The sequence below is a fragment of the Condylura cristata genome, unplaced genomic scaffold, assembly GCF_000260355.1.
Source record: "Condylura cristata isolate star-nosed mole 26May11 unplaced genomic scaffold, ConCri1.0 scaffold00016, whole genome shotgun sequence".
Taxonomy (NCBI): domain Eukaryota; kingdom Metazoa; phylum Chordata; class Mammalia; order Eulipotyphla; family Talpidae; genus Condylura; species Condylura cristata.
This window is the reverse complement of record NW_004567117.1, coordinates 3,086,920-3,102,006: the sequence shown is the minus strand read 5'-3', so window position 1 is coordinate 3,102,006 and position 15,087 is coordinate 3,086,920. Positions and strand designations below refer to the sequence as shown.

The 15,087-nt window shown below is 40.6% G+C and overlaps 1 protein-coding gene across 9 annotated transcripts in view; it reads right to left on the bottom strand.

The window, feature by feature from the left end:
* Window positions 1-15,087, bottom strand: part of PIEZO2 (piezo-type mechanosensitive ion channel component 2) — a 431,477-nt gene that overhangs the window by 65,821 nt on the left and 350,569 nt on the right. For all 9 annotated transcript variants that reach the window (XM_012725841.1, XM_012725836.1, XM_012725834.1 and 6 more), the window contains 9 exons: window positions 13,914-14,090; window positions 13,475-13,600; window positions 11,956-12,156; window positions 11,231-11,435; window positions 11,029-11,130; window positions 8,817-8,982; window positions 6,882-7,125; window positions 3,840-3,936; window positions 2,607-2,766 (listed from right to left, as the gene is read on the bottom strand). In XM_012725841.1, the coding sequence (XP_012581295.1) occupies window positions 2,607-2,766; window positions 3,840-3,936; window positions 6,882-7,125; window positions 8,817-8,982; window positions 11,029-11,130; window positions 11,231-11,435; window positions 11,956-12,156; window positions 13,475-13,600; window positions 13,914-14,090 (1,478 nt within the window). The remainder of the gene's footprint in view (window positions 1-2,606; window positions 2,767-3,839; window positions 3,937-6,881; window positions 7,126-8,816; window positions 8,983-11,028; window positions 11,131-11,230; window positions 11,436-11,955; window positions 12,157-13,474; window positions 13,601-13,913; window positions 14,091-15,087) is intronic.

The following is a 15,087-nucleotide window of genomic DNA, read 5'->3' as shown; positions in this document are numbered from 1 at the left end:
TATATATACACACACACATATATATATATATATATATATATATATAAAAGAATTGGAGTGCAGGCCAGAGGTGGGAGGGGTGAGAGAATTCACGAGAAACAGAGTTGGGAACAGAACAGGCAGATCCTCTGAAATACACTGCTGAGGGGAGGAGTGGGTGAGACAGTTTTCTGCTGTGCCATATGGATCGAACACCTTCCTGGTGGGAATCAAACTCATGCTCCAGTGCTGTGGATTGCTTCACAGTGCTGTGCTTTAGCCCATTGTGCCACCAGGGAGAGCATCCTTTGCCCATATCTTAAATGTGAATGATTTCTAGGGTCCTGTTCTCATTCTTCACACGCTTTCTAAGCAGCTCCACACCTTACTCCCATACCATCTATGAAATGATGTCCCTCAAGTACACTAACATCTCCAGGTCTGCTCACTCATGATACCTATATCTCCACAAATTGCGGTAAGTCTTCTCAAATATCTTTGACTTAATATATCTTTCTACTTTCCCCAGCTTGATCCTGACCATTAGCTCTTTCCTGAATAATGAGAGCAGCCATCTAACTTATCCCTCTACATATAGCTCTGCTTGTATCTAATCCATCATCCTTCAAACCATAAGCAGAGTAAGTTTCTGAGGTTTAAATATAGCTGTAGAACTTCTTTTGAGTTTGAATACTTCAATGCCTTCTTAGTTTCATCCTTAAAATCACAAGCAGAGTAAGTTTCTGAGGTTTAAATATAGCTGTAGAACTTCCTTTGCGTTTGAATACTTCAATGCCTTCCTATTTTCTATGGGAATACTACTGAAGTTATAAATGTGGCATCTAAGATCTTGATGATCTGACCTTCCCTTACTTTTCCAATTTATTCCTCATTACCCACTAGCTTTCTTCATCTGCAACTTTCTGTGTTACAACCACTCAACTTTTACAGTTCCTTAATTAAAGCTTCCCTCTGTAACTTCGCTTGAGTTGCCTCCCTACCTTCCTTCTCTAACACCTGTTCACTCTTCAGGTTATAGCTTAGAATGAGTCCTGACCCTGAAAGTTGGTTATGCATCCTTGCTATATTCCAGTTTCACTAACTACCCCACACTGTACAGTAATTGCCTATGTGCCAGTCTAAGGTCTATGAAGCAGGTCAGGTATTCACCCCCTTGAAACAGAGTAGACAGTGAACAAATACATGAACCGCTGAGACAATCAATGAAAGTCTCTTCTTAGGAAAACGCATTGTGAATTCCATGCATAATAAGACATGGCTTTTTTTCAAACAGCATGAGCTTCACTTTGAACCAAAGCCATCATTCTTACTATAACACAACTGGTAAGCTTTTCAAACAATTGTGTCAACTTTGAAAAAAAAAAAAAGCTATTGGTTGACTTTGTTGTCCTAGGCATCTAAAGATCAAATATTTAAGGGAAGAAAAAAAGATGCATTTACCAGCAAACACAGTAGCTGCTATGTATAAGTAGACAATATTACTATTCGGGTGAGACATTGGACTCTGCCGTGAAGAGGATGTCCCATGAATGTCAGAAAAACAATTATAATGGTAAGTTCCAGGACTAATATAGCAATGAAATGAAGTCATTGTTCATCTACTTAGAGAGGTTTGATGAGGTCACCAGACTCTGGATCAAATCTAGGTCCCTCACTGGGTCCGCTTTCTATTTGCTTCCAAGCAAGGTAACAAAGTCAGAGAATTGCCTCCATAGAGACATCCTTGTGAAATGAACATTTTGTTTATTCTGGGAGGGGAAATAAAAGGTCCTAGGAAGAGTGGTGATATATATACGAATGTATTGGTTCAAACAACAAACCCAAAATGATAGGTATTGACAATTTCATGTACTACAACTTAATGTTTATTAGATTATTAAGCATCAAAGATATGATGGGATGTAGGGGAGGACAGTATCTGTGCGAGGACACAGCAGTCTGAGGGGATCATGCACCTGGCCATTCACCGCCCCGTCTACCCACCCCCACAGTGGCATTACCTGCTATACCTGGTCCTTCTCTCAGTCTTTCATCCTAAATCTACATTCTCAGGGGCTAAAACTAGGAGTCTAAGTTCTAGTGGACTCTAAGGAGAAGAAGGTAGTAATCAAGCAATGCCAGTGTCCCAGAGAAGAACAACCAGGTTGTTGAGGAAAAAAGAGACTGAAAGGAAGAAAAGGATAAGAAAAAACAAAGAGGGCGTGTTTAGAGTAAGGGGACTCCAAGATCAGAAAAAATAATAAGATAATTATGTCCTTCTCCAGTTTTAGGATTTTATTCTTTAAACTGAGACAGGGAGGGAGATGATGGACTAGTCTTTAGGGAACCAGGGCTCATGCTGTTTGGACAGAGGCCAGAATGAGCTACGTCTCCAGAGGGTAGTGTGCCAGGAGGCTTGAGATGCCCAGTCTTGGTCATCTCGCCTAGTTTAGTTCCTTGTACAAGTCGACTCAGCTTCATAGACTTCATTGTTTTCTTCAGTTTTACATCTTAAAAGCCATGTGCTGGACATTTGTTAATTTTTTTGTGGGTTACATCAGCCTAGTACAACGGCACCTCCAAGTAAATATCTTAAATGAAACCACTGGATTCTGAGCCTGACCTACCTTGATGCCAGGATCTGTGAGGCTTTTATATCTGCCACGACATGTAGGAAATAGTAGCTCATGAAAACTCTTCTCTGTAGCAGGAGGAAGGCGAAACATATGCTGTCCCAAATAATTCCTGCTTCACCACTAGGTAGTTTACATGAACCATCAGTAATAGCTGAAGGAAGAAAATAGAAAAAGAAAAAAAAACAATTGTTTTCAATGTTAATGTTATTTTATAAAATCTGTGATATGATCAGACTTGGGAAATGAAAGCAACATTCAGATACACTGACTCACTTAGAGATGGATCTATTTACCAGTAAGGCTGTGGCAAACAATATTGATATCAACATTTATTCATGAAGTTGAACCCAGAGCAAACTCCTATGGTGTACAGTATAGGAGAACTTTTGCCTGGGAGGGCTCCTGAATATGCTTCTCTCTTAGGGAGAAAGGGATCACCCCCTCCGCCCCCCAACAGGCCAGTTGGCCATGGAGAAATATGATTACATGCCCCAGTGCTGGAGAACATGTTCTGTTACAAACCCACAATCATTCTCATTCTGGGGGTGATTACCCAGGGGTAACTGGCAGGGCAGTTAACCTAGTCTGGGCCATTAGAAGAAGTGGAATTAACAGTAGACCTTAGTCCAAGTCAAAACAAATTCCCAGGCACTGCCTCTTTATCCTCATGTAGCCTGTGTGGGAAGCTACAGTGGGGAGCATGCCATGTTCACCCAGGACCCCTGTTCTGGGTACAGAAACAGCAAGTGTGGTGTTGTACTAGGCCTGATGTAAGAGGCAGAGGGGTGTAAGTGGGACACCTGCCAATCAGGTGAGAATCTAACTCCTATTGTTTTCCTGAGTTTGATCTCCTCTGAGCTTCCGGAGAAAAGAAGGACCTGGACGTCAAAATGACTTTGGCAATCCCAGGTTCTAACTAACCGTCAGAGTTTTGAGTGAGTGTCTGTAACTATTCCCAATTATAACTCAAAACAGCTCAAGAAGCTATGGTTGGTCACCAAACACTCAGACCAGCCAAAGTTTGGAAGGTTTCTAGCGGAAATCAAAGGTTCCTGGAGTTGGGGCACTCTGAGTTACGTGCGGTAAACTCACAAGGCAGCAAGGAATAGAACTAAATTTCCCTTATCGCTTTTCTTTGGTTCTTTTGGACCAATTTTTTAATTAGAATACAATTGTGTATCCTTTTCTTATCTTTCCCCTCTCAAATTTGCTTTCCATACTTACGCAACTTATAACCTCTGACTGTGCAGGCCAGGCTGAAAGCTTGGATAAACCAGCAGCTGTTTTGAACCAATTGTTCAATATATCCACATGCTCCTATCTGAAAACAAGATGGCAAAGACATCGTCTCAAACTCTGCATGCAAAAAATGGTTGACATCTTGTGACCCCAACATATCTAAAAATTTATGTTTCAGTGCCAATGACCATGTGAGGTACCACAGACCCTAAAATTTCAGTCACCATAGGGGTAGTGCTTTAATTGCTTCTAGAGAACTATCATTTCCTGGGGGAAATTAAACTCACTGAATAAAGGAAGACTATTTAGTGTGATTTGTGCTGTGCTTAAAGCACTTCTCTTTTTACAGAGAAAATCTTGGATTATTGCAGGAACAAGCTGAAGCAAGGGGCTTTAATTATGGTACAGTATTTTCTCACATCAGACAAATTAAACCTATTCTGTTTGCCAGTGGATCATCACAAGAATAAGCCGCTAGATACTGTTCTTAGAGTAAGAACAGAGAATGTGTCTGAAGCATTTTTGGCCACCTGTCTTGTGAAGGAATCACCTTCGTTGAGTGATATACAATTGTCTCATAACATCTTGGTGGAGGCAAGGTGGGGATAGAGTTGAAAAAACATGACTTGGTGCATATATCAAAGGGGATGGCTGAATTGTATGTATTTCCTGGAAACATGTGAAGTAGGAGAATATAAGTAGGATTTTTTTCCCACAAATTAGAAGTTACCTAGCATGAATGCCCTGGCCCCTCAGAATATGCATTCAAAATTAGTATCTCAGTCTTCTATGACCATCTTCTTGTCCAGATTGTCTGGGCTAGGGGAGTATACCTGTGTGGTCTCCCTTAGCATCTTTGAATATTTCAAGTCTGATGGCCTTGATATAGGGACTCCAGGAACCATATTTCCAATGTATCTAAGTAAGATTATGTTTTGTTTGTTTTCTTAAAATATAATGGTCCCCAACATTAACATGTTGTATTATTATAAGTCTGTCTGTCTTCCTTTTGATAATGTGAGTTCCTTGATGGTAAAACCTGAGTACTTATTAATCTACATATCTTCAAAATATAAAACAGTATCTAACAAAGAACAGATCTGCAATATAGGTTTACAGAATCAATGAATTTATAAAGAGTGAGTAAATGAATGAATCAGTGAGTATACTTTGCAGCCATACCTTTTTGAGGAATAGTTATAGAATTCAATATTTGGCAATGAATCCTGACCATCTGATCTACTTTAGAAGGAAACAAGTTTGGAATGAGTAAACTTTTATGTATAGTGAAATTTATTCCATTGTCTTATTTCAACCTTACTACAACTTTCAATGCTACCACAAATGTAAACAAGTATTGTGGGGTAAAATTGAATAAAAGCCATACATATTGGCAACCAGAAAATTAACATTTCAATGGTGGAATATAGAAAAAAATATTAAAATATTCATGGCTACATAGGCCTCACTTTCTAAGTCTTTAGACAGAGAAATGCATGTGGCATAAAATAAAAACAAAAACCTCAAATGCATTCAGAATAGAATTGCCTGCTGAGCTCATCTTTAAGTAACTAGGAGAGGAGAAGCAGGAAACCATTTTATCATCAGTTTCCTAAAACATAATCAGTTATAGCCTATGAACAAAGGACTAACTTAGGGTAAGCTAGAGAAGCATTAAGTCTTTCAGTTCATGATGGTTGTTTAAGTTACTGAAACAATATAAAAATTAAATGATGTCCTTGTGGCCTAAGAGACTTTATGTAACTTGAATTAATAATAAGCAGTTTGTTATCTACCATGTTGGGGGAAAAGTGTGACAAGAGACATAGAATTTAATAGCACAGATACCAAAGAGAAAGGTGGTTTTTCCCTCAAGCCTCTGGTCTGAAGTGTCCCCTGATCAGAAAACCTTTGTTCAGAAGCAAGTGTGAACCTGCCTTTTCCTACTATATCACCATAGTTCAGGGTGCAGAATACATCTGTGTATCAATAGTTACTCCATTGCATTCCCCATCCCATATGGTGTCATAGGGAGTGATGCTCATTTTATTTAATACATCTACAATTCTTTCTATGTAAGAAAATTGCTTTTAGTCAAGTTTTAGACTGTTTAAGAACTTCAATGACTAATTTGAGTCATGAGTTTCACTTTATAGTTCATTGTATAAGTGATGCCAAATTATTCCTGAGAAAGGCTGGGATTTTAATTAATGGCACATATTTTATAATTTATTCCTACAATATATACCTTGAGATTGAGGAAATGGGCAAACAGGATTCTGCCAAGTACAATGAAACACGGAATGTAAATGGTCATTTGAATTCTGAATTTGCAGTTCTCACTTGGGGCTTTTTTTTTTTTTTAAAGATTTATTTATTTATGCATATGGAACTGGGGTACAGGCCAGAAGTGCAGGGGTGTGAGAAGATTCACCAGAAACAGAGTGGGGAGCAGAACAGGCCGACTACTAAGTATACTGTTGAGGGGAGCAGTGGGCTGGTCAGGAGAGGTCTGCCACGCCATGTGGGTCACCTCCCAGGGTGGGGACTGAACTCATGCTGAAGTGGCTTAAGCTTCTTAGTGCAGTGCTTTAACCCACTGCGCCACCAGGGAGGGCCCCATCCTGGGTTCTTAAAAGGGCATTGCCTATCATACTGCTCTCTTAAAAGCCCCAAGTAAGAGAGCCCTCCCTGGTGGCACTGCAGGTTAAAGCACTGCACTAAGAAACTTAAGCCACTTCCGCATGAGTTTGATCCCCGCCTGCCCCGGAGGTGATCCGCATGGCGTGGCAGACCTCTCCTGACCTGCCCGCTGCTCCCCTCAGCAGTGTACTTCGTCAGCCTGCCTGTTCTGCTCCCCACTCTGTACCTGGTGAATCCTCTTACCCTCTGCATCTCTGGCCTGTATCCCAGCTCTGTATGAATAAATAAATAAATCTTAAAAAAAAAAAAAAACCAAAAAACCCAGAATGGGTTTTTACTCTCATACCCAGACCACAAGTATATTATACCGTGGGAGCTACTTACTGACAGTAAGTTTTTCATAGTGATCACAAACACATTGTATGCAATAAGCCAGTCCCAGTAGCGCAAGATGCTCCTAATGGGTTTCAACAGCAAATCACCCCCAAAGAGCAGGAAATAGAAGCAGGCCACCAAGTAGCCCATGCAGAAGATGCTGATTCTGGTTGTCCCAGTGATGAAGATGATGGTGAGGACGAACCAGAAGAGGTAGCTGAAGATGATCACTTTGGACATGTCTAAGTAAGATCTGGAAAACAAGAATGAATCAATATAAGACAACACAAAGAAAATTCTACCTTAACATGGGAAGAAGTGGTACTCGTTTCATTTTATGTGACAGCACTTTACAAGATATACTGTGAGGCCTGTGTTTATCTCTTATCTAACAATGATTGTAAGAAATCTTTACTTAACCAGGACTTAAGAGGCAAATTGTGAATGTCTATGTCTATCACCTCACTTAGATAGAACATCAATGTCTATGTTTACAATGTGCATGTTTATCACCTCTTTTGGGCCAAATTTCCCATAAAAAGCAACATTTTCTGTCTATGGTGGAGCACACAAAAGTTCTCTCTGTCTTCCTATTGGAGGAACAAAAAATTATGACAAAGAAAGCTGTAAGTTAAAGATGCCTGGGAGCCAGTAAGAATGAATTCTCTTCAAAGAGCTTGAAGTTAATAGATTGAAACAAAATGTAGATGTTACACAAATATTTTACTGGTGGTGAAAATCTCTCCTTGCAGATGAGATATGAGTCTGACAAAAAGCAGTTAGCGCCTCAGTGGGGATTTAGGCTTCTTCTTGAAACTCGGTTTCTGAGCTGCATCAAGTCCTTTTGACGCTATTTCTCCCCTCGGCCTTCCTGATGGAGGGAGAGATGGCTTGTTGAGGTCTTCATCATCTAGTCTGTAACAAACTACAGCTGCTGGGACTTTCCTACTCACTGACACCTATTAGTGGTATCAGTGTGCCATATCCAATTCTTACTTGCTTAATTAGAGTTTCTTTGTCTTGGAGTTCTTGGTCTTTTTCCTTCTCAGGTTTAAGAAGAAGCAATTTTGGGTCAGTTATTGGATTAATGAATCAATATTTTGTACAAACTGATAAGTAATTTCTTGATACATACCTGGGCAATCCAGCATTACTTGGGAATGAATTGGGTCTTAAAGGTACATTGTCAGGGGGGAAATGGTGAATCAGTAAAAATGCCTCATTTCTTTTTTTTTTTTTTTTCAAATCTAAAACATATCACACTTTTCAGAAGAGAACAAATAAAATTTCAGAGTTGCTTAGTTTCCTGGACTCATCACCGGTAAAATTAGTGACGCAGTCGAGCAGCAATATCAGAATGACCATAGGGCCTCAGGGTGTGTGTGTGTATGTGAGCATGTGTTATCTGAAGCTAGTGGAATTGGGTTGCTGATCTGTGTGTATGTGTATATGTGTGTGTGTGTGTATGTGTGTGTGAGAGAGACAGAGCAATGTGTTCTCTTCCTCAGTCCCCTTTCTTTCCTGCAATTGCTCATTCTACTCAAGAGACCCACTTTCCACTCAGCACATAATTTGCTTCTTGACTGGCTTCAGTTTCAGAAATCATAAGGCTGAGCTTGTGAGAATATCACAGAAAATATTAGTCAACATGGCTGATGAGGAACCTGAGGGCCCCCTGTCATGCTGTATCCAGGGTTCAGAGACCACTGAAGTGTTTTGTATCATGTTCCACTGCTTCACCATGCTGCTGAGTTATTGGGAGTTACAGAGCAGGGTGTGGGGAGGAGCTGAACCAGCACCCACCTGATAGTTACCAGTTTTGTGTGGACAATCAACTGTCAGATTCTCAGAAATGGTGAAAAAGACTTGTAAGGAAAGGTCTATTCTTTTGCTAAGTGAACCACACACACCAAATGAGCCGAGACACGGTACCACTGTCATTACCTGCAGTGAATGAAATCTGGCACAGGGTTATGTTGGCTGAAGGAAGCCGCATCAAGGTTCATGCAAATCTCCACGTTGTCCCCGGCCATGATCCGCACTGCAGCCTTGTTTTCATCCTCAAAAATCTGCCTTTGTAAGGAGGCACACAGAAGCAGCAAGAAGTCATCTGGCAAGACAGACATAAGCTCATTCAACTACTTACTCTTCCTTTTGGTTTATGTTATGTAAGATGGAGTTCCCACAGTGTACAAGTTGTTCCCCAACTCTTCCCAGAGTTGTATTTCCAAGGTTCCATACTCCAGTTCTTCCTGGGGTCCAATGTGGGAACCCAGTACCATCTTCCCCACTATGGGGGATGCTTGGGGACTGCTGACATTCCAGGGCCCAAGCTAGGGAGTCCTGGATTTTGTCTGCCCTTGAGTGAGTGCGGATGGGGTGCCAATGACTAGTCTTTCTGACTTAGGTGATTTATTTGCATTTATCTCTGACTAGAGTTTTTTTTTGTTGTTGTTGTTTCCTATTTTATATATTTTTAATAATATGTTTATTTTTATATCATTTTGTGCATTTTTCCATCTCAGTTGTAATCCCCTTGGGCTTCCCATCACCAAGTCACCTGTGTGCCATCACCATAGTCCAATGCATTTCCTTCCCTCCCACCGTTTTTGATCCCATTCCCCACTTCACCACCATAAATATCTCTGGTATATAGCTGTCCATTATTATTATTATTTTCTTGCCTGGTCCATTATATTCCTGCTATGAGTGAAACCACCTGGTGTTTTTCCTTTTCTTTCTGGCTTATTTCATTAAGCATGATATTTTCCAGCTCCATCCATGTTGCTACAAAAGGCATGTGTTTATTTTTTTTTGGTTGCTGAGTAATATTCCATTGTGTATATGTACCACATCTTTTTAATCAAGTCATCTACTTTTGGACATTTGCACTGTTTCCATGTTTTTTCCAATTGTAAATAAAGCAGCAATAAATATGGGGGTGCAAGTGTCTTTTTGAATCAGTGTTTTTGTGTCTTTTGGGTAGATACCTAGGAGTGGGATTGATGGGTCATATGGAAGCTCCATGTTTAGGAGTTTGAGGAATCTCCAAACAGTTTCCTATAGTGGTTGTACTAGTTTGCATTCCCACCAGCAGTGCAGGAGAGTTCTGACTGACTAGAGTATGTTTAATAGACTTTATATGTAGAGTCATTTTAGGTTCAGTGGAAAATTGAGCCAAAAGGATACAAAATCTCCACACTCTACGACTCCCACACATGTTCAGCTTCCCTATGATCAAAATACTACACTAGTGTGCTACATTTGTTATCATTAATGAAATTACATTAGCATGCAAATTCCACATCTACTTAAGTTTACTCTTGGTATTTGACATCTTGTGGGTTTGGCAAATGCATTACGACATATACCACCATTACAGCATCATACAATCATATGGTCATATAGTTTCACTGCTCTAAAATTACTCTGTATTCTATCCATCAGAGTTTGAAGAACTCATCTACCTTTACATTTGTAACCAAAGACTTCAGATCATACCACACAGCAATGACATGAAGAGGATGGGTGAATTACTGGGAGTAGGGGAGGAGATTGCTGGAGCTGTGTTTGTGGTTGGCTGCCCAGAACAGGTCCTCACACCAAGCTGGGTTTCTCTGCTTTGACATGAATGTGCTTCTGCATGAAGTCACTCTGGTTTTCCATGGCATCCAGCAAGCCCTATCGACTTAGGTGGGACAGCTCCAACTACTGGATCATCAGCCTGCTCCTGAGGGCAAAGGACCACTCTTCTGTTCAGGACCATCTGCAGTGAGGGTAGCATCTTCTTTGCTAACACAGTTGTGTCTTTGGTACACAGGGTTGATCTGCGGTAGTAGCCAGAAGCAACCTCCAAGATGCATGTATAGAGGTGTTTGCATGGTGGGGGGAGGGGGAGGGTGGGGACTGTGTGGATAGTGGGTATATGTATTGAAAGGAGAAATTATGGTAGCATTTCCAAATGTCTACTAATTTTGCAAATGTCATAGGGCAAGTAGAACCCCTTCATGATAAGTTATATGAATGCAATGAGACAAGCCTTTACATGATCCTAAAGTTCAATGGAAACAGCATAGGCACTAATACACATAGCAAAGACAGATAAGCAGATATAAAACCACACAGTGCTCTGTGGTCTCATGGCTGCAACACTTACAGACGAGAAACACGGGATTGGGTCGCACGATGAAGTCTGGGAAGTACAGCCACTTGATGATGTTGTCGTTGAAGTTGGCATTCTTGAATCTCCATGGATAGTCTGCAGCGTGGGAAGTGACAAAGCATAATATCAGCAAGCTTTTTTCCTGCCTTTTGCCCTGGTGCAGCCTGTAAGAGCTGCCTGTAAGAATAACACTCACCTTTGCAAGGGGCAGGAGGAATACCTATGCACACAAAGTACTGGAAGGTGAGGATGCATGCCAGGAAGCAGCAGTACTTGGGCCAAACCTCTGCGATGGCCTTTCTTCGGCGTCGATACAAGACAGCGATTAGCCAGCAGGCGTGGATCATGGCGTAGAAGTCCATCCGCTGACCAATTACATTAATGGACATGAGGAAACAGGTCTGTGTAAAGATGAAAAAGGCAACACATCAGATTTACAGGGAAGGGGAACAGAGTCACTGTCAGTCTAGTGGAGGCTGAAGAGCCCTACCTTCCTGGTGTGTTCTGTCCTGGAGACTTTTAGCATGAAGTCAGAAACATCATGCAAATTACATGCTAGGGAAAAAATGACTATATAACATTTATCAGAACCACTTCACACGGGGCTACAGCTATGAACTCTTCATTGAACATCACTGTTTCAAATCTTTTTTTATTAAGGGACAGGTAGTATAACATTATTTCAGGTCAAAACAATTCCCTCTGGTTAGAGGTTACACTAGCAGAATACACAACATAGGAAGGAGATTTGTAAAAAGTTTATTCTTATTAAGAAGTCAAATAAGATGAAAAATGACATCGATCATGAAAAATGACGTCCTGCATCGTAATGGAAACAGGCAATGAAGCTTTAGCTGGCCAAGAGAAGCCTTTGGAATTTTCATGGAAAATAGAAAGAAAACCTATCACAATGAAACTTACCTCCAGACCAAACTTGTAGAAGAAGTAATTGATGAAGTATTTGGCACAATTAAGAATTCCATCATCTAGATGGAGTCTTGTAATGTCATGAAAGATGGTTTTTGACACAGGGGCTGTGAGGCTGTTTCGCCCTCTATAGTACTCTTGATGGCGGTAAATCGTGACCTCAAAGGCCAGAATGGCCAGCATCAAGAGATTGTTCTACAAAGGAAAGGAGAAAATATATAAAACAATGTGTGAAGCCAACTGCTTTATGAGGTGGATGACTATTATAAATCATCTTATTTCATTCTTGATGTCTCAAAGGGCAACACTTTGTAAAATTCCCACTTCTTTAAAATAGTCTTGAGTTCAACATTCTTTCCCCCTGTTTTATGGTAGAATAATGGTGTTATCTCCATTATGCAAATGAGGCTGATTTCTAAGCTAACTCTCTAGAGGAAAGACCTGGGAAGCCACTCCTGTTTCTGAAAAGACACACAGCCCAGACCAGCCACCGATAGTATTGGAGGGTATCCAATCTTATTCGCAACTTGAAGCCCCAAACACTTCTGTGCCCTAGAACATTCTGGGGAACAGACTCAGCTGGAGAAATGGGATATGAGTTAGAGGGGAAATTTTTGAACACTTCTGAAATCCAATTGGAGAGAGCAGTAGATGGAGAAGCATGATAATTACAATAAAAAACTGATAATAAGATAGTTAACATTTATGGGACTATATGTGCCAGACACTATTCTAGTGATGCTTTTCAAATATCACTTTATTTTATCTATATAGTAGCTCCTGTCATTTGCAGCACTGTATCTGTCACATTAGCCAAAGAAAAATGGTACAGTACTTTAAAGTGGTATATTTAAAAATTATAGGCATTGAGTACAAGTGCTTTATTTTAAAGTGTATTATATCATGTATTATTAAGACTACTTATACCATCCACTAAAGTAAAATGTGAGGAATTTGAATTATATTGCTTTCATTATCTTTGTTACAACTATATGCAACCAAGTTTCTTTTTTCAGTGCCATGCTTTTTATACGGTTACCTCTAAGTGGAATACATGCTGTTAATTAAGATTTATAGAGAAACAGATTTTAGACTATAAAACTTTCTTATAATTTCATATTTACTTCTTAGACATAATGACTACTATTTTATATATTTAAGATTTATTGTAATCTAAAAGAGAACATACTATGCATGTATTTTGAAATTTGCTTTTTTTGAAACTTCACAATATATTTTGGACATCTTTAATGTCTGACTTCAGTCTCAGGTTTTTTAATGGTTCTAGATTCTATTCAACTTTGTCATACTTTATTCAACTCATCCCCAACTACTTTAAGTTATTCTCAGTCTAACACAACACTGATTTTAATATTTAGTCATTTGTTTTTGTAGGTGACCCCAAACACCATGTAGAAGATGAGGTGAATATGACAAGTGGTATAGGCTTCTCAAGTGTAAGAATCCAGACACCAGAAGCAGAGACACAAGCGAGGCACAATGAAGGCCTTACCCTCAGGTAGACTAGCAGAGGGGATGACTTCCTCAGGCCGACCCACTCCGCTGGATCAATAGGAGCACTGTAGAGTAGAGACTTGTTCAACTGTTGGAGGGGTATACTCGTTTGATTTTCATTTGGCTGAAAAGAAAAGGGAGTAAAGATGGAGTTACAGATCAGGAGGTTCATATTACTCCTGCAGCTTGAAGCAGAGGGCTTAAGGGGGAAGGGAAAGAGCGATCAAAAGAGCGATCAATTTCACGGGGGACATCAGTGCCAGAAGAGATGTGGGCTGAGACTAGCTCTCACCACACTGGCTGAGGCTATTTCCTTCCTGGCTGAGAGAATTAAAGGCCAGACAGGACCGGACAGATGTGCCTAAGATGTAGGACCCCAGATCTGCTTCCCTTCCCTTCAGGCCAGTCAAGAAGTTTCCCCCCTCTTAGAGGCTCACCAAGCGACATTTAACAGAAAAGTTCTCAGGCTTAATGGTTTGCAGCTGGTACAACATTTTGCAGACGATGATCACACAAGTCCAGACAGTGCAGACACTGGAAGCCAGACGGCGTAGCTTGGCATATGGCAAAGCGAAAGCCCAAGAAATCAAAAATACATAGTTGAACAGGGACACCTGAAAACAAGATAAAAATGGGGACAAACGTTTTTAACATGGCACCACATCCATAACACATGACAACTTGATTGATTCAGATCAATTTGGGTCAGGAAAAGTTGATTGTGACTTGCACATGTGAGGCATTGCCCTGGGGAGGTGGGCACTCAGGTGTATGTCTTAGATGGCAGATGTCAATAAACATGCCCTGCAACAAACTGCAGATGTGAACAGGCTTCTCCAAGAAGTCTGAGGGGTCCTTGGCTCATTCTAGGGCTTTGGGAAAAGTTTCCTGGACGAGATGATACTGGAATTGAGCCCTGAAGAGGCACAAAGTTAGCCAAAATGAGATAAGCAATGAGTAGAGGTAGAGGACGTGCTAAGTCCAAGGGATGTCCAAAGGCAAAAAGGTGAAGTAGCAGGTGAAGAGCAAGCACACAGACAACTAACACACCTGGAGTTAAAAACTGAGCTGTAGCAGGAAGTCAGAATAGCGGTGCACATCTGGGAGCCACAGTTTTTGCATATTTATTTTCTAACGTGTAATTTACCATTCAACCAAACAGTGACTACCAGAGGAGACGTTGAGGTGGGTGGGAGGAAAGGGTAGAGGTCATTTTGATAGTGGTGAATAGCAGTAGGATTTTGGGGGCGCATGCAGGGCGGTACATACGTTTACTGAGTTACAGGATTATACTCATGAAATTTGTGCAGTTTTGTAAACCAGTGGGAGCTACATGTTGAAGGAACCTTTTGAAACACAGGAAACTCTTATTGAAAAGTGTCCCCAAGGGGCTCTAGACTGGGAATCTCTTTTTAAATTTATTTAATGACTAAAATTATTGTCATTGTTAATAATGAAGTACCATAGTTTTCCAACCTTGTTAGCTTGGACGGTATAGGGCTTCTCCTTTCAGGTACATGCCCCAGAGGTCTGCCACCAGGAAAGCACCCCAGTCCATCACGACAGTCCAATATGCTCCCCCTTCCTGGACCCCATACTTGCCCCTACTCC